General features: G+C 33.1%; 3 protein-coding genes across 3 annotated transcripts in view; 1 reads left to right on the forward strand and 2 right to left on the reverse strand.

Moving 5' to 3' along the window:
• Positions 1-1322: 1322 nt before the first annotated feature.
• Positions 1323-9678, reverse strand: sl (small wing phospholipase C gamma 1). The gene is made up of 3 exons (XM_065510402.1): positions 7476-9678; positions 3338-4200; positions 1323-3278 (listed from the first exon to the last, which is right to left on the reverse strand). The coding sequence occupies exons 1-3, from the start codon at positions 9250-9252 to the stop codon at positions 2172-2174; spliced, it is 3747 nt and encodes a 1248-aa protein (XP_065366474.1). The 5' UTR covers positions 9253-9678; the 3' UTR covers positions 1323-2171.
• Positions 9679-10131: 453 nt separating this feature from the next.
• On the reverse strand, positions 10132-11118 carry LOC135958165 (neuferricin homolog). Its single transcript, XM_065509039.1, has one exon. It carries the CDS (start codon positions 11101-11103, stop codon positions 10270-10272), a length of 834 nt encoding a protein of 277 aa, XP_065365111.1. The 5' UTR covers positions 11104-11118; the 3' UTR covers positions 10132-10269.
• Positions 11119-12889: 1771 nt separating this feature from the next.
• Positions 12890-19394, forward strand: part of LOC135958487 (uncharacterized) — a 150576-nt gene continuing 144071 nt past the window's right edge. Inside the window, exons 1-8 of the mRNA XM_065509395.1 lie at positions 12890-13047; positions 13104-13192; positions 13252-13328; positions 13385-14103; positions 14167-14366; positions 14430-14733; positions 14864-14939; positions 18371-19157. Of these exons, the coding sequence (XP_065365467.1) occupies positions 13027-13047; positions 13104-13192; positions 13252-13328; positions 13385-14103; positions 14167-14366; positions 14430-14733; positions 14864-14939; positions 18371-19157 (2273 nt within the window). The 5' untranslated portion in view covers positions 12890-13026. The remainder of the gene's footprint in view (positions 13048-13103; positions 13193-13251; positions 13329-13384; positions 14104-14166; positions 14367-14429; positions 14734-14863; positions 14940-18370; positions 19158-19394) is intronic.

Here is a 19394-nt window from a genome sequence, read left to right on the forward strand (position 1 = left end):
GTTTTGCTTATGAAATCCAAAAAATAAGTAAATATGTTAATTAAAACTTGAAGAAAACCCAATAATATTAAACAAAATTCAATGCCAGGTGGTGGTTTTATGTGAAAAAGCTAAATAGTAAAATAATTCCAATTTCGATCGGAATACAATTTTGTGACAAGCCCTGAATATTCACGAGTTTTTGGAATAATTTGAATAATGAACTTGTTATTTGTCTATTTGGGTTAAATCGTTTTGGTTGTATGAATCTTCTGCATTTGTTTTGGAGCTTCTTTAAGCATCTTTTAGAGAAAGTCAAGTTCAAAAAACATCATATAAAACTAAGGAAAATAATTCCCGGGAATTCTCGACAATTTTCCAAATAAATCAGCAATGATTGATTATTTAGAAGCCATTATTCGACGCACTATTGCCGAAATACGATCGGGTATGATCGAAAAAATGGTGCAAAATTGCACCGACAGCATGGCGTTCATAAGGCGCAGTCGCGGTATTCACATGCCAGAAATTATTTTTAAACATTAAATTCCATGAAATTTTTAAAATTTCCAAAATTTTGGTAAATTTTCAATGGTGAAAATATCGTACATCTTAATTTGTTTGCATTTTGTTTTACAAAAGTCTTTAAGAATTCTAATTTAACACTTATTTAAAGATTTTTGAATAGAAGACACAATTTCCTATATCTTATTAAACAAAAAAAACAAAATTTATTTTTTTTCCAAAGTTGTTTTTTTTTACTTTTTTGGAAAAAAAAATTTTTCGAATTGTTTTTAGATTTAAATTTTTTTTTTGATTTTTCAATTTTTTTTTAATACTTATCAAAAAAAAACAAAGGTTTTTGAAATATCTATCATTAGATATCCATATTGTCTATATTAAAGACTTAGTAATCCAGATATAGGTCAAACATCGAGGTTGTCCTGGTTTTTTCCTTATATCTCAGCCATTTGTGAACCGATTTTCTCGATTTTAAATATCAACCGAGCTGGAAGAATTCCGGAGATATTGATGTATGGCTTCGGAAAGTTGATTCCAACAGACAGACAGGCGGAAAGACAGACGGACATGGCTTAATCGACTCCGCTATCTATAAGGATCCAGAATATATATACTTTATAGGGTCTGAAAATTATATTGTAGAAATTACAAACGGAATGACTAACTTATACATATATACCCACCCTTCTCACTAAGGTGAAGCTTATAAAAATAGTAAAATGTGCTACTTAACCCTGTTTTAAATTGAGTAAGGTTTAACTTATCTGACTGTTAAACAAGGTTTAAACTACATGTGAAGTTTTAAAAGAAACTAAACATAATTTTATTTATTTTTTTTAAATTTTATTACACAAAATACTAAAAAACAATATATATGTATGTAGATTTGTTAATTTATACAATCACAATTTGATATATAGTTAAATATGTATGTTCCTTTGTTTTAATTTTTTTTTATATGAAAATTGCAATAATATATAAAATAATGAATGCAAATGATTAAATAAAATACAATATATAATAATACGTATAAATGACAATGTTAGTTTCGATAAAACATTTAAAAATTAATACAATTTTGGAAGCATTTTGTGTTATTAAATGTAATGAGAAAAAATTTGCTAAAAAATAATAAAATAAAAGTACATTTTACTTATAATGTACGCGAAAAAAATAAGTCTTTAAGTTAATGGTTTTTTTAGATTTCTAAGGTGGTAACAAACAGACATATAATGATGATAAAATTGGTTTTAACTTTAACCAGGAATAAAAAAGAATCATAATGATTGTGTAGAAATGGTTTTGTGCGTAAGAAATTAAGTTGTTTTTTTCCAGTTGAAAATTCGCATTAATCAGGCATTTAGACATTGTCCATGATATTGGTATAAGAATGCTCAAGTGGTTTTTACTTTTCCAATTAGATATTCAGCTTTCTCTGGAATTTACACAACATTCTTATACAGTTTGTCAAAGATATTATTGGTATTAGAAAGTACTGATTATGATATTTTCTAAATGTTAAATGTCATGACTTAGGACGTCCAACTGTTTGGTAAGTTTAAATTTAAATGCAAAAAAGCTAATTAATAATTTTTCTTCAATTCAAATGTTTTTAAAAGTCTTTGTTTTAAAATTGTTCTGAAAGTCTTCTAAACTTCTCAGCCTTTGGCCTAAAATCCGATAACAGCATGAGTTTCCGTAGCTGAAGTCTGCTTTATATCCACATGTACAAGCAGCGAAGCCAGTTCCAACTCTTCGCTAAACTTATTGCGCAATATGACACTGCGGTAACCGGTGCGCAAAGCATTCAGTGGATAACAGGCCTGAGCTATGAAATGTGTTTCCGCAAAGATATCCTCATCTTGTATCTCGAAACGCAGCAAAGCAAAATACGGATTACGTACCGAAAACTCACATGACTCATTCCATACCGGATTGAAACCATTTTCACATACTTTGGTGCGATGTTTGATGCCCGTATCAAAAGTGGCTCCCGCTATTTCAACCACCACCAAGGGATTACTGCATTTACCGGCCCGGAACAAATGTCTAGCTGCTATAATACGTATGGTCACCTGTTTCTCTTCCAGCGGACTAATGGCCATGGGATTATTGGGATCAAAACCTTCGGCTATCATAAATTGTGGTTTCAACAAATAACCACACTGGGCATTATCTCGAAATTTCGCTTGATTCAATTGCATAGCCTTATCGCCGGTTTGATAGTTTAACGCTATCATCTGGGAGCCCACATTCCAAAATGGCACAGGATTAAAGTTGGAAGAGTCCAAACGTTGGCCCTTCGGATACACACGACTAATTTGCTGGCGATGATAGGCCAAAAACATGGCGGTATTTTGTTGTATAAATTGTTTTTCTGCCTTGGTTTCGGGGAAGCTAGACATTTCATAAAATACCCAGGAGTGTTCACGAAATGGTACACTACGAAAATAGATAATTAAATCCGACATTTCTTTGGCTACACGGGCAGAACGTTCTTTTTTCCTTCTCTCGGTAGCCAATTGATTGGCTATTAAAGCGGCGTCTTGTATGGCCTTGAACCATTCGTAAGCCTGTTCTTGATTGTCAAAACCCACCACAAATGAGTTTTGCATTGTAGGTGTTTGTATTTGTAGTTTTAAAAGTATGCCCGGCTCATTGGATTCGAACAAAGAGGCAACGGCTCCATGGATTTCAATGGAGTCGGTACGTGAAAACTGTTCATTGTTGGTTTCATCATTGAAGCTGTTGTAATCATCCGACGAAGATTCAATAACCTAAAAATTTTAAATTTTGTAAAGAATTAAATTTGTTGGGCAAAAAAGCAAACACTTACTTTCACATAATTCGCCGGCAAATGTCGTTGTTTCAGACCTCCATAGTCCCCCTTCCACCACATTGTATTATTTCTTTGTACATTTGTTATTATGGCATGTTTAGGAAATGATAATTCATCGGGTTTATCCGCCTTATAGCTATATAAAGCCTTACACGTAACCGTATCCTCCAAACTAGGATCCATGTAACTGGAGGCATCATTAAAGTCACCACCATTGCCATGATGATGATCCAACGAAGCCTGACAGGCCAATAATTTTTGTTTCAACAGCTCTTGCGACACCGGATACATCAATTTGACGGTGCGATATAAAGGATTGCGCATATAATGCTTGACCAAAGTCACCAAAGACTCAAATTGATTGGTATCGACCACAAACAAACGACCCTCCTGCATTATGCGACAATGTTTAATCTTGCGATTAATGGTGAATGAGATAACAAAGACATTGGCATTCTGTACGGAGGGTCGCACTAAAAATGATCCCACATCGAGTTTGATTAAAACCTGTTCGGCTTGTTCTTTGGTGGTGTGTGGATGAAACCATTCTTGTGTTTCATGCTTCTTCGGCTGGGGCACCGGCTCCTTAAGTGTTATGGAAAATTCCGAACTACGCAACATGTTTTTGCGATAGTAAACTATGAGGGAGTAGAGAGAATCAAAAACAAAATTGTCCACTAGATAATATTTGGTGGCACCATTTTCATGTTTCAATTTAATGCGACAATGATTGGGCCGGTTTCGTCGCCAAAATGATAAACTGTAGTCACCCACAAAGGTGGCCGATTCGCGTACTAAAAACGTGCCATCGCCCAAATGTTTGTAGGCCTCCAAAAGTTGATCAGCTTCATTGCGGCCTCCTAAAAGAGATTTAGCAGAGGTCTCATTTATTATTAACTTAATGTTGCAAAAGTAACTAGCTATCAATTTAATAAATATTATTTATTTATAATTTATTTTCTTATCATCATTGTTTTTACATCTTCAATTTTCGTTGCAAGTGTTTTGTCTTGTAATCATTGGAAATTTCCTATATTAAAAATATTAAATCGAAGGATAGGAAAAGTACAACATACATACATACATACATATATCAGGTGTATCACTTAAAAATGAGGCATTTACAATAGATCGTATCTTTTGTTCGCGGTTTTTGTTTTAAATAATTTGTATAATATTTTGAAGGTACATAGCTATCATTTATTCTCACTTAGTTAATTAATATTATAGTGTAAACAACAAAGCTTTTTTTGCATCGAAAATGTCCAATTATGTGCCAACAAAGCATCATATGCGGGAAGTTTTGCTTTACTTCTTCAATTTAAAAAAAAGTACCGCTGAAGCACACCAAAGCTTATGGTGAATGTGTTGCATTGGTTTAAAAGTGATAGAGATAGTTTGTTCGGTTCAGAAGTGGTGATTTGGACACGGAAGACAAAGATCGCCCAGGCAGCTAAAAAAGTTTGAAGACAAAGAATTGGAGGCATTACTCCATGAAGTTTGTTATAAAACTCAATAAGAGCTTGCTTGATTCATCCATGAGAATGTCTCTAAAGTAATGCTCTGCATTTGGTGGGAGCAAAAGCCTCATATTATGAGCTGTTGAAATCCGACCAGACCATCACATGGAACCTATACCAAACAGATTCGTTTGCAGCCAGCATTTTCCGAAAAACGCCCAGAATATGTGGCCAGACATGAAACCGTAATATTCCATCATGACAACGCTCGGCCACATATTGCAATACCTATTAAAAACTATTTAGAAAGAAGTGGTTGGGTAGTTTTGCCTCTCCCGCTTTATAGTCCAGACCTTGCCCAGTCCGACTACTATTTGTTTCGAGCGATACAGAACGTTCTCGATATTGGTTCGGATTACATATGCTTCCAAAAAGATGGAAAAATAAATTGTATTAAGAATATTTAGATATCCTTTGAGGTCTTCAAAAAATCTGATCAAAAAACCAAGGCTGAGCTTGATAAATACTATCGAAACTCTGCACCATCAATTTCAAGTAATAAAGTGGTTTACTGAATTTCGCCCTGTTGAGGTCTCTACATCCGAAAGAATTGAAAAAGTTCATTGGCAGATCGGAGATTGAAAGTGTGAGAGATTATGGAAGCCATAGGCATCACACCGGACTCAGTGATTTTAGTTTTGAATGTTCACTTGGGTATAAGAGTTTTTGTCACAATCGACCACAAACGCAATCGTGTGACAACTTCGCAGGAGTATTTGGTGTTGTTCAACCGCATTATAGAAGAGTTTTTTCGCCGTTTCGTAACCGTAAAAAGTTCTTTTTCAATGTGCAGTTTCCACTGAAAAAATCCATGAATTAAGCTATGAATTGATCCCTCATCCGCCCAATTCTCCGGATTAAGCCTCGAGTGACTATTTTTTGTTACCAAACTGAAAAAATAGTTCGGCGGATATAGATTTCACACCAAATATGAAATCTTTTCACAAAAAAAACCCTATTTTGATGACTTATCTTATTTTTTGAAAGGGATACAAAGTTGGACATAATCAGCCCAATAATGAATAAAAAATTCCCGGAAGTTTTTTCCCATTGAATTTGAATAGGAAAAATGGGAAAAGGGAAAAAAACTCCCAAGGAATTTTTATTCATAATTGGGCTGAACGTGTAGAGCTCGAAGGAGAAGATGTTGAATACTAAAATGATTTTTATCCAAAAACCCGTGTTTCATTTAAAAAGTCACGGCCTTACTGACCGCCCTCGTATTGTTAAAGCAATGGAAACTTAGGTTTTATTTTTACAGAAATCGTCTGGCACTTTTTGTGACTCAGTATTTTGTTGATGCGACGATGCATTGAATCAATTAATAAATCAATCGCCTCCTAAATGTGTTAATTTTGGGTGCGTATTTTGTGATCTACAATTTGTGTTTGAGGTCATTGTCGTGCTGAAATTATGGGAATATTTTTCTCATAATATGAAATATAATATCGTTTAAAATTGATTAAACTTGACTGTCTTATCTGTATACTTGGGGCCCTGTCTCTTTTCCTTCTGCCGTGTTACTAATGTTCTTCTATCTCCGAAAAGAGAACAGTAATAGGAGAAGTCTCAGGACGGACTTTAGTAGGTGTTATCAATTAGAGCCTTCATCTGTAAATTGGTCAGTAACACACAGGATTACTGTAGACTGTGTGAGAATGTGGAGGAACTAGAGACAATAGAGCATACTGTCCTAGAATACAGAGTCGTAGGCAAAAATGGCTAGGTGAAGAATTTCACGATGACCTGTGCAATCTACTACGCTATATCAGAGTAATAGTTTGGATGGAGAATTCCAATCTATACCAATTTCTGTTTTCTTTTCTTCAGATTTAAATATCGTATCGTCTTCCAAAACCTACATTTTCCTTTTTTTACATTTATCTAGCATTCTAATTCTTCTCTTGAATGGAACCCTTTTAAACTAAACTGTGGAACCCTTTTAAACTAAACTGACTTTTAAAAATCCAAACATACCCTATAATTTTTGTAAAACTATATAAAATTTAATATACGCTCTTCCTAAGGTTCAAAAGAATTAATTCTCAATTAAATTTTCAAAATCAAAATAAATAATTCAGCACGAATTAATTCCTTAGTATTCAAATCTTTAACAAAATAGCATTTAAAATGTATTTAATGATTAAATTTTTTAATTCAAATCTGTTACAAAAACTTAATGAGGAACAAATATTTATGTCCTGTTTCACGATGTCGAAAGAAAAATGAGTCGAAACAATTTGTATGAAAAACACTCAGTTTTTAAAATTCTTCCAATAGTTTTCATACATATTTGTTCGAATCTGATTAGATTTAAATAAGAAAAATTTAATCATTCAAAGGTTGAATGATATCTGTTATGAATTAATTACATTATGAATTAATCCCTAGATGAATGAATTCTATTTAAATACTAGCCTTAAATGAAGCTAAAAAATTAGATTTTTGGAATGAATGGCTGGCTGATATTTTTTAATTTAGAATTAAGATTTTAGCTCCGAATTAATTAATTCGAAGCTCTGCATTCCACACTACCCTTGTTTACTAATAAATGTCTAATTACTTTAATTTTGCTCAATAATATAGTGATTAATAAAACCTATATAACAAATTACCTTCCAATTTTCCATGAAACCAATTCTCTCCAAAATGCAACTCATCATTTATCATGCTATCCTTAACTTTGGGCATAATAGTGTTTGTAGATGACACCGAAACTGCATTATCCTCATCATCGCCAGCCGTTGAATTAGTATCTTCTGTTTCCGAGGAATATATTAACTCTTGTTGCGTCAATACAAAATGATATAGATTCCAAGTTTTATCTACAGGATCTTTAAAATACAAAAGACCCTCTTTCAAAACATTGCGTATGCCATCATTGTCCTCACCGCCAGGACCCGAAATGGAACCACGACTACCAGTGGAAGACAACAGAGTAGAAGAATTCGAAGAGTTAGTAGACACAATACTGGAATTATCCTCATACTCGGGTAGTTTTTTATGTTTTAAAATGATTTTTCTTCTCAGCTGATAGGGAGAGGGTAGTCGGGTCTCAGAACGATCACAACGTTGGGTTAAAAGCATATCACCAAAGACCTCTATTAAAGCTTGGGCCATGTTACGTTGTTGCTCCAACGAACAGTTTTGTTCTATTGATAAAATCACCGGATATTCGGAGGTGACAAAGGCATGTTCTTTAATGGTTTTGATAACATCTTTGAATTTAATTTTTGAAGTCATGGTGTGACCATGAAATATATGCGGCTGATTGTCGGGACCATTCCAACAGTCCAGTTCAATGCATCTACATCCCATGCGCAAGGCACGGGCGTATGCCTCACATGAAGACTCCGAGGAAAATTGATCTCCTGTTAGGTAGGTATTGTGGGAGGAAGCTATCCAATAATTGGACATGGGTTGTTTCATATCCATGTACAAGCGATCACATTGTTTGTCCCACAAGTCATTGTGTTTGGAAAACAGATAATCAAGAAATTCACTAATGGTGAAAAAAGGTTCCTGCACTTCCCGTTCCACATCTTGCAGAAATTCACGCATAAAATTCGAAACAGCATTGTTATCACGTGCAATGGCTTCTCTTTGTTCTTGCAGCAAAAACTTTTCAAATTCTCTTAAAGCAACAATTTCGCCATCTTTGGAATAGGCAAATTCTTTGCCGGGAAGACTATGGAAGAGTTCTTCTAGGAAATTAGAGGGCAATATTAGTTTCCTATACAAACGGGCAAAGTCATCAAAACGTAAATCATTTTTACGGCGTACATCTTCTTCGCTAAAACAATCCATTAACTTGGAGGTAGTCATTTTACAGCTGATATTGCCCAGGAAGGCCTTAAAATCTTTAACAGTCACTTGACCTCCCTCTTTGGAAGACTGAGTGCCCGAGTTTTCTATGGCATAGTATTCACGTCTGAGCCAGCGTTCTACTTGCAGCGGATAGGAGGCATTTACAGTGTCCTGAACCATATAGCGTAAACCTTTAACCCAATTTTCCGCTTCCAGTTCGGACAATGCCACCACCGAGAATGTCTTTAATTTAAAGGAACTGCCATGTAATACCACAAAACATTTGCCATTTTCAAAACGTTTGGCCTCATCGGGACAATTGCGAAATTCTTTTGAATTTTTGCCCACACGTATCTCCTTAATTTCTCTCAGTTCCAGAGAACCTTCATGTTCTATGCGGGTGTTGGCTGTGACCGGGGACCATAGCAATTGACGTGTTTCTCTTACCAAAATGAGACGTCTCTGCTCGGGGCGCCTCTGTTTGCTGTACAATTTCGTAACAATGGTTCCTCTTTCCAGCATGCAAATAATTTGTTCCATTTCCCCCAAAGTGGGAACGCTTAAGGAACTAAAACAGTTCATCATATTGTTGCAATCTGTGCTGCTAACAAAAGATAATGGTTGTGCTACAGGAAAATAATGAATGACAATGTATACTTTCTATTCAAATCAGTTTTTATTGTTGGTCTGCTGCCTCTTTTGTTGTTTTTTTATCTAGAATATTTATCAGTATGAATGTTTCGAAATATGGTAATAATTTGATTTCCTGTCCAATCTGTTAATCGTTGTTGTTGTTATCATACAAATTACAACAATAATTATCGTTGTTTTGGTTTCTTCTATATTATGTTGTATTGTTTTTGTTGTTTTAGCTGCTTTCTTGACGCCTTTTTAATAGACACCATATTTTTACTGTTTTATATGGTTTATCATTGATTTTTCTTATTAATTCTTGTTTGCTATAGATTCTCTATAACTTAAAACATTTTTTGTATAAAAATATAAGGCACTTTTGGAATAAAAATTAAAAAAAAATCACTTAAACTCTATTAACAAACACAACACTTTTCTTCTTGTAAAATTCCTGTTGAATATCTGCACATTGCTTCTTCTTAACATTTACCTCATTCACCACGAAATGATAGCATGGCTAAATAGTGCAAAATAGTAGAGTAGCCAAGTCATTGATTACACAATATTTAATTTAAACGATTTCGTAAGTTTTGTTTATATGGACATTTCCATAGAAAGCTCCACCGTTACTGAAAGTAAAAAAGATCATAAACAATTAGATTTTGTTCATGTTCGTCTTCCGAAACCTAAATCACTCGGAGACCTATGGATCCATTATTATGTTGAGGGGTAACACAAAGTAAAGTTTACTTAAAGTAAGCTGATGAAATCTAAAATGGTAAAACGAACCAATTCTTTGAGTACTATAGGAATAAATAAAAACCCAACTCATTTACAAAATTTGTTAAATATTTATTATATATGAATTTGTATATATATTAATGTATATAAAAAATCACTAAGTACATAAGTTACAAAAAAAATTTGTATTGCATTTGAAATTTACTCTACGAAGTAACTTAAAAGAGTTTAATCTACATGATAATAACACTCATGAGCAAATATCTCACAATCATCATAGGGTTTCACCATCACCTCCGTGGTTTCCAAATCTTCTTTGCGCAAACAAGCACATCTAAAGTTATCACTGCCAACCTGAAATAGTTTGCGAGGATAGCCCACCCAATCACGTTCCTTGCCACCACTGTTTAGGGTACACCAAACATGTGAACCTTTATCCTTCGACCATTCTATATTACAGTCGGGATATTTGAGTCTTAATTCTTCACTGGCTGCTTTGGCATCTTGTGCCTGCTCTAATAAAGCTAAATATTTATGATAATATTTGGTGGGCTCTCCATTAGCATCATAAAAACGTCCTATTAGTTTTCCTTTAAAGACATAATCACTTTCGTAGAAATTTTGCCAATTTGCTAGACTTAACATTTGCGCTGGCTTAAGACTTAAGACATCATCAGCTTCTTCCTCTATAAAGTTTTCAAATTCTCCTGTAATAAATGAAACCGAAGCATCACGTGCAGCAAAATAGCTATATGAACAACCGGGGCCATAATGTTTAGCACCTTTAGACACGTCATATACCCTGCCCAATAGCGACAAATATATGGGCATCTCGTTTTCACCATTAAATGTTGCTAGCTCTTCTTTGGTAAATAGTTTAACATCCTCCGTTTTTAAGAGTTTTTCAGCACTTTCATAGCGCACGTCTACAGTTTTTTCGCCAAATGGTAAAACTTGGTTTCTTAACACTTCCATAATTTCCGGATAATAGACACCAGCCAAAATTGCCACGATGATAAGCAGGAATTGTAATTTAAAAATATGCTTTATAAATGCAATCATATTTAAATTTGTTGTATTTTTAAAAAGGCACTTTATTTATAAAATTGTTTGTTGTTTTCTAATAAAATATAATGAAAAAAACTAGAAAGTAAATAAACAAAAGGTTATTTTCAGAAGAAACAACAACAAAACATAATGACAGCTGTTTTGCTGTATCACGTCAGCAGCTGGCGGAAAAACAGGGTTGTTTTTCTTTATAACTGCACTGAGAAAAATTAAATAGGCGTAATTAAAAATATAACAAAAATATTCAATAAAATTTGAAATTTTTTTAAATTACTCATTAAAAAGTAAACAAAATAGATTAAACATAAAAAAATAACAAATTTCTTTAATTTTAGGGTAATATATGTCGTTTTTTGTAAATTTTGTTGTAAAATCTGTAAAATAAAATTTTGGCGCCAATTTTGCAAATGTTTACGAATGAATAAAGAAGAAGAAGAAAAACTTAGTTACAAATAGTTCTCAAAGGAAACAGGTTGAGAAATTCATAATATTGTTACAAATGTTTAATCAAATGAGTATATTTTATAGAAAAACTGTATTTAATAAATTTATTTTGTTTGGCTTTAATTATGTATATGGATTGGTACGTTTACATTTAAGTTTATTTTTTTGTTTTAATTTACAGGTATATTTATGCTTATAAAAATAATTTAACACCTACCTAGGTTTTTTCACGAGAGCTGAGTGGAAAGTTTTAAAAAAAAGTTTTATAGGCAGTTCAAAAAAGTTAACTTTTAACTTTGTTCATATTTAAACAAAATTGTTTGTTCTTAATCAATAAGCTCAAGATTTACTGGATCGAAATGTTCTTAAAAGCAGTTGAATGGAAAATAAGGGGTGTTTTCGTAAAGTTTTGTATTTATCCGATATATGTCGACTTATTTTGAAAAACAATTTCAATCAATTACACATAACTGCTTCTGTACATTCCCATGACACCCGGTTCTACGAACCGGAATGATTTACGTACCCATTTCACTAGGCCAATGGGAATCAAGGCAGCAACCACTGCTTTCTTAGAAATTCTATAGAAAAATTTAAAAAAAGTAACAAAACGTATAAAAATCGGTACTTTTTGCTCTATAAATATAAGTAGTCTTGATTCTAACCTCTTTCACATTAGGCTAATTAGTTGCGCAACTTTCTTGTGTTTTGTAGATGTCAGAGGCAAGGTCGGGTTAAGCAGAAGCAAAATTTTGAATGCAGTTTCATTATTGGGCAAAAGACTCATGAAACTAAATGGCCTAATGTGAAACTAGTACATAAAAAAGCTTAAAATATGAAAAGTGTAACTTTATAGGTATTTTCTTCAAATAAATGACCCTAAATCGGTGACCCTAGGAATCAAAATACCAATACCTAATAAATATCTCTAGACAAGCTGAAGTCAAATCTACATTTTTAGCCAGTGCAACCAAGAAACAAAGTGGATTTCACTACAATCGTAGCAATGGGTTACGTCTCAACAAAAATGTTGTCTATACTTGGCTCTACATTTTACTATCCTTAGTACAATGGAATCAATGAAAAAACCATCCCATTTTGTTTAGGATAGTAAAAAAAAACTGTGGTTTAGTATCTCATTATATTATAGATAGCTCGTGTATCTTAATGAGATTTCATATATTCAATGCTGAATTAATTACATGGGTTTGTAGTCGGACTACAAAATTTTTAAAGATCACCAAAAATTCAGTTCTTATATATTTATTGTAAAATTTTTCAAACTTTATAATTTCACCACTTTTAGTTTTGAATTCTATTTTTGAAATAAGTTTTCGTTAACTTATGATTTTGTTGTCAAAAAAATTAAAGCAAATTTTATAAAATTTCTTATTTTTGGTTGTGATTTCCTAAAAAATAAAATAAAATAAATATATTTTTTAAACTTATTTTACAATTAATACTTGTACTAAAATGGAGAAAAACACAGCCCAGGTAAGTTCTTAATAATATTAAAACTAAATCCACTAATATTCCCTTTTTGTAATTAGAGTAATGATGAATCTTGTATTTCCACTACGGGTACCCCCGTTTCTAACCACTTTTCGGATACTTTGGATAATAATCTTAAATACATAAAGTAAGTCTAGATTAAATTAAACTGTTTAAACAAAAATTTACATAATTACAAAATTTCAGTTTAAATTTTGTAGACAATTCAGAATCCTCCAGTCAGGCGAGGGAAGCTTTCCTAGAGTATCAAAAATATCAAAATTGTAGGTTTAATAGCTAGAATATCTCTATAAATTTTACGCAATATTAACATTTTCAGCCAACCAAGATCAAACTAAACTTCAGAAATCTTTGCCCAATAAAATTTTACCCAGCTCTTTGCCCTTAAATGGCGTGGATAAACATAAACAAGAACATCAAGGTATTAACTTGCAAGAAAAATCTCTTTCAGAAATGGGCTATAAAGCGAACGAAGTTGAGGGTTGGGAAAATATTATACAACCGCAAAAGGAAGATCTATATAAGTTGTTGAAAAATATGATAGACAATCATATTAAGCCCAGCGTTCAGATACGTATTGGCGAAGTTACATTCAATTGTCACATGATGGTGCTGCAGTGCTATTCCGATTTCTTTATGGAATGTAACAATGAGATTTTAATACAATTGCCTGAGGAAAAAATCACACCTGCCGCCTTTATGATGGTCTACAATTGGATGTTGTCCTCCCAGCCTTTAGTACAAAGAGAGGGTATTTTAGAATTGTTTAATGCTGCCAATTTTTTGTGTATTAAGGAACTGATTAACCAATGTTGGCTGTGTTTGGATGATGATGTGCGTTTTTGTGAGGATACTGCCTTTATGTTATATTTGGAGGCACGCAATTATGGCTTGGAAAGTTTGCAGCAATTAATGCTAATGCGTATTTGTAAATTCTTTTTGAGCTTGGTGGCCTCCAAAGAGTTTTTGACATTAAATGCCAAGGAGCTAGACACTTTGTTAAGTTCGAATACTATAGGGGTAAATTCTGAAATTGAGGTAAGTTAGCAAGCCAAATGAGGTAAATATCTTGACAATATATTAAATTCTTGATTGTTTTAGATTTTCATGTCCGTAGTAAGATGGCTTAGTTATAATTGGCCGGAGCGTGAACAGCATATGTTGGCTGTGGTAAAATGTGTGCGTTTTAGTTTAATGCCTCTGTGGTTTTTGGTGAATTTGAATAAAAATCCCGATTGCATGGAAATTGATAGGATTACAGAACATCCTGAAGTTAAGAAAATGATAAATGATGGCATAACGTATGATGTATTTTAAACAAACTAATAAATTTCATTTAATTTATACAATTAAAATTTCCTTAGTTACACCACTACCCAGCTATACTATGGTGAAAATCGTGAGGAATTCTTACATTTCCTAGAACGTTATCAATTAATTGCTCCCATGCAACGTCAATGGGTCTTCGATAAGGAATGCAAGTATCATCATCGTCTCGAGTGTCCAAATATGCAGTGTGTTACTTACAATTCGTTTTTGGAGTATTTAGAAATGATACGTAACATAGGCAAGGATTATTGGCGATCATTGGAAATGGATAAGGGTGCGGAGAAGTCAATGCATTGTTTTTTGTGCACCGATTGTCGTAAAACAACTGAACCAAATCTAGTAGGTTGAATTAAATTTAAATTTTTTTTGTAAATTTTTATAATTTGGAAATAAATACAAGTTTTTTTTTTAAACAAAATTAAATTTAAAGTGTTTTATTAAGCTGTATTTTTCTGTTTTAAATTTTCAGGCAACAGTATTTACTAAAAAGAGTCGTGATCAGGGAATACAGTGTGCAAGTGGATTGAAAAGTCGTAAAGGCAAAGGTATGATATTCATTTCCAGGAACTAATCATTTTTATAATGATCATTCTCAACTCTTCAAAAAAGTCAATGTGATATTTTTTTGGCATTGGCAGTAAACATTTCTTTTTACTCGTACATATTGAATGTTAGTTTTCCTTTCATTTAAATTAAATGTTTTATTATACACTTTTTGGGTATTTGATCATCTCCACCAAATAATCTTTTTAGATTTCCACAGATTATTGATTTGGAAATGGTTTTCATTTTGTAAATTGTTAAACTTTCATGCCGAAACATATATTTTATGTCTAAATTGTTTTAAATTATTTGATATTTGTAATCATTGCTAGGAAAGAATTGGTTTTTTCTTAGATTCCTCAATAAAAACTTGTAGCGAAAGGGTTAAACAAATTAAATCCATGGCTCATACGGCCAAAGTTTTTGAACTCTATGAAAACTGTATTCGACTAGAGTGGAACTTTTACTAAGACAAGGTTAGATCACCTTTTTAATTTTTTTGCTTGATTTTAATATGTAAAGGGTCTTTCTAGTGTGAGATATCATCGTAATATTTTATTCGTGTGAACGGCCTATTTATGAGATTATGTAGTAACAAGTAAGAGAGCTATATTCGGCTATACCGAATCTTATATACCCTTCACCAATTATACTTCCTAATAAAAATTTTAAATATTTTTAGGTTAACAAAATTTTATTTTTTTCCAAAGTTGTTTTTTTAATTTTTTGTAAAAAAAAATTTTGTTTGAATTGTTTTTTAAATTTAAAATTTTTTGTTTTAATATTTATCGAAAAAAAAACTTTTTCTGAAAAAAGATTTTGACCTATTGTAGGTCCAACTTACTAAGGTCTTATATACGTCGTTGCAAAGGTCTTTGAAATATCTATCATTAGATATCCATATTGTCTATTAATGATCCAGATATAGGTCAAAAATCGAGGTTGTTCTGGTTTTTTCCTTATATCTCAGCCATTTGTGGACCGGTTGCTCGCTCCACAAATGGCAACCGAGCCGGAAGAATTCCGGAGATATTGATGTATGAATCGTGTATGTAAGTTATTTGTCTGTTTGTTGATTTCAACAAACAGACAGACAGACGGACATGCCTTAATCGACTCCGCTATCTATAAGGATCCGGAAAATTATATTGTGGAATTTACAAGCGGAATGAGAGACTTATATATACCGTTCTCACGAAGGTGAAGGATATAAAAATACATCTGGCAAATGTCCGCTGCGGCCTCACAGGATGGCGCGCATCCGAAATGTCCAATTTTCCATGACTGGCACATAATTTAGGCTGAATTTGACCCATGTCATGTGTTATGTTGGCATAGGCCTGTAACTTAAGAAAACGCGACAAGAAAAAGTCGCAACGGGTCGCACGTTCTCGGTGGCCAGTTCACATCATGACATGACCATGCCCCCAAATCGCTCGTAGCGCAGTCCTGTTGAAACCACATGTCGTTGGTGTCCCTACAGCAATCGTCCCTACTGCGGGCTGTTGTGTTCCGACAACATCTGTAAACAGGCCGTAACTATCCTAAGGCCGGCATTTTTGCTGTTTGAACGTTACACCCAACATTTTTGGATGATTTTTTGTCAGAATTCTTTTGATTTCAGGTTACGCAAACTGAAGAAATCTCGAATATCTCTGAAATAACTGTTCACCAATCCGCATAAGCCATCAATGTAGTGCCTCGTCGCTTTAGTTGTGCAGTCGTCCGCGTACTAAGTCAGGTTGTTTGGAGAGGTAGAAATTAAACAATGGAGGTGACAGGATGCAGTCCTGAGGGTTACATTTAATTCGCTGTCTCTAAGCTAGACGAACGATTGGCGGACAATTAAGTAGTTCACTATCCTTTGTGTTGTTCGGAAAGGAAGACTTTATTATGTCCTATAAAAGGGTGAGATGGCGGTATCGAAGGCTTTGGACAAATCTAATGCCACCAGGATCATTCTTTCACACGGTTTTTCCGGTTCAAATATTGTGAAACATTTTTCGGAATTCATGCTGGACAGTGGGGCAGAATCAATTTTATTTTGGAAATTAATCTGGCATTTCTAAACGGCTGGTCCGATCGGGATAACGTGGGCGTAGACAAGGAGTATTCGAATTTAAATGGGCCATACAAATGCTCCAGGGGCGGCTCTATAGGGGCTCAAAGTATGGTACCGTCGACATGTAAAATTTTTAAACACGTGCCATTTTTTGGTTTCCCATCCGATTTCAAAGATTTATATTTATATTTTTGGAAAGCGCTTAGCTTGCGTGTGCTATTTATCTCTCATAATTTCCGAATTATAGGCATTTCAAAATTAAAATTTAAAAATTATGCCAAACCTTGACCCGTTTTTTTAATAATATAGGTCGTATTTTTGGACCGTGAAGACTTTTTATGTTAGTTAGACCACTAAATTATCAATAATATAAAAAAGATTTCAGAGCAATAACAATTATGGATCCAAAAATAAAAGATTTTCAATTTAAAAATTAAAAAATAGAACATTTTTGCTGTTTTTTGTGCAAAAAGGTGACTTAACTCTTTTTTTTTATTAAAAAAAAACTTTCTTTAAGAACATATAACAATTTTATGTTTTTCTGTAAGCTATCTTTACGGAGAACATTTTGATATAAAAAACATGTACTATTTTTCGAATATGTCACCACTACGCCCTTCGGAATTTGAGCAATTTTTTATGAAAATTTCAACTTTGGGCCACATGTTCTAAAATCCCAAAGCTGGGATCAGAAAACGGAAATCAGCTTTGGAAACCTTCATGTGTTTCCTATTTATCTCCAAAGTATTTTCCCAGCTCCAAAGGGATTGTCTACCCTATGGGCAAAATTGTAAAAAATACCATTTTTGGGATTTTCGCTCAAAATTTTTAAGAAATGCGGGATTCCCTTTGACCTTTTGACTAGTTTTTTTACACTTTGTTATTTAGAATGACATAATTTAAAAAACCGTTGAAATTTTCATTGAGTTTTCTTAATAAATAAAGATTTTATTAGATATTACATATTTATTGAGTTTCTAAAACTAAAATTTGTATTAAAATTTTAATAGGATTGCAAATATTAGGAACAATTTGATCCACATTTATTCTGAACTAACTTTTGTTGTTTAGATAAATTAATTTTTGGTCTTACCATTACAAAATTCAAGTCAATATCTCAATTAGATTTAAAAATATGTCACTTTGAAACTACGTCCTTCAGAAATATCCACACCTCAGACTAGTACTCGAACATAGATATTCTAACTATTGTATTATTTGGATTCTAAATATAATCTTTATTATTCTTTATTAAAGTCCATATTTAAAACTGTTTTAATAATCTTTCATTGTTTAATAATTTCTTAGCCAATAAATAACAGAATACTCTACATTATTAAATATTTACGTTTTTTTTTTGTTTTGTTTTAGTTTTCAACAAAACAAATTCAATCCACAACAATGTTAGTGTAAAAAAATCTGTACATCTCACGCCTCGGGGACATCCAAGGTATGTGCCAACATCAACCACCCAAACAATGAATTCTATAAATAATGATATTACAACGGAAGCGGAAACAACGGTAGATTTTAAATATCCCCCAGAATCAGATGTTGAACTGAATTTCCATAGACAAGTAGAAGAAGAAAAACAACAGCAACAAGCGGAAACTATTTTATATGAAAACAATAATCAACAGCAACGACAACAAAAACAACAGCTAGAACTGCAAACGGATGTAAAAGAACAACGACAGCACATCATCGATAGTCATCCCTTGAAGCATACATTCTCCAATAACATAGATAATGATGAAAAAATACATCACCAGCAGCAACAGCAACATAAACAACGACAACAACGACATCAGCAATTGCTGTCAAAACCATATCACATGAAACAACGAAAGAAAAACCGGCAACAACACAATAAAACACACACAGTTGACAGTTGTTGTACAGTGATTTATAAACGTGCCGGTGGTTTAATGGCTGATGTTAGCGGTGATTGTATCGCAGGACAGCAACAACAACAGCAGCAGCATCACCAGCAGCTGAATGAATGTATTATTGGTGATAATCATGATGTCGAACTCATGAAACATAATATTGGTCTAGTTATAGAAACACCAGTCGGTGGTGGCTGCAATGATAATGAAGATTTATTGGAATCTAGAACAAACCAAACAACTTCTACTTTTGTTGATGAATTGACAAGGTAAGAGGAAAGAACTATGGGGGTTGAGGGTAGTTAATTGTTGTTTTTTTCTAAACATTCATACATACGAATATCTAAGGATATTTTTGTTAACAACATTAGTCTGTATTGTTAAACCAAAGTAGGTCACTTCCATTATTTATTAGGTCATCTGTGTCTCAACACATAAATGTGTTCCTAATTGTATGTCTGGAAAGTTTGTTATTATCCAATAAGCAACAAAGCACCAAAAATTCA

This window comes from Calliphora vicina, chromosome 4 (assembly GCF_958450345.1).
Source record: "Calliphora vicina chromosome 4, idCalVici1.1, whole genome shotgun sequence".
NCBI lineage: Eukaryota > Metazoa > Arthropoda > Insecta > Diptera > Calliphoridae > Calliphora > Calliphora vicina.

What these genes read in the sequence shown, in the direction of transcription:
- sl (XM_065510402.1), bottom strand. Translation starts at nt 9,252, where the DNA reads ATGATGAACTGTTTTAGTTCCTTAAGCGTTCCCACTTTGGGGGAAATG. An exon ending in GTTTCATGGAAAATTGGAAG is followed by an intron (nt 4,201 to 7,475) that starts GTAATTTGTTAT and finishes AATCTCTTTTAG; the next exon opens with GAGGCCGCAATGAAGCTGAT. An exon ending in TGCCGGCGAATTATGTGAAA is followed by an intron (nt 3,279 to 3,337) that starts GTAAGTGTTTGC and finishes TAAAATTTTTAG; the next exon opens with GTTATTGAATCTTCGTCGGA.
- LOC135958165 (XM_065509039.1), bottom strand. Translation starts at nt 11,103, where the DNA reads ATGATTGCATTTATAAAGCATATTTTTAAATTACAATTCCTGCTTATC.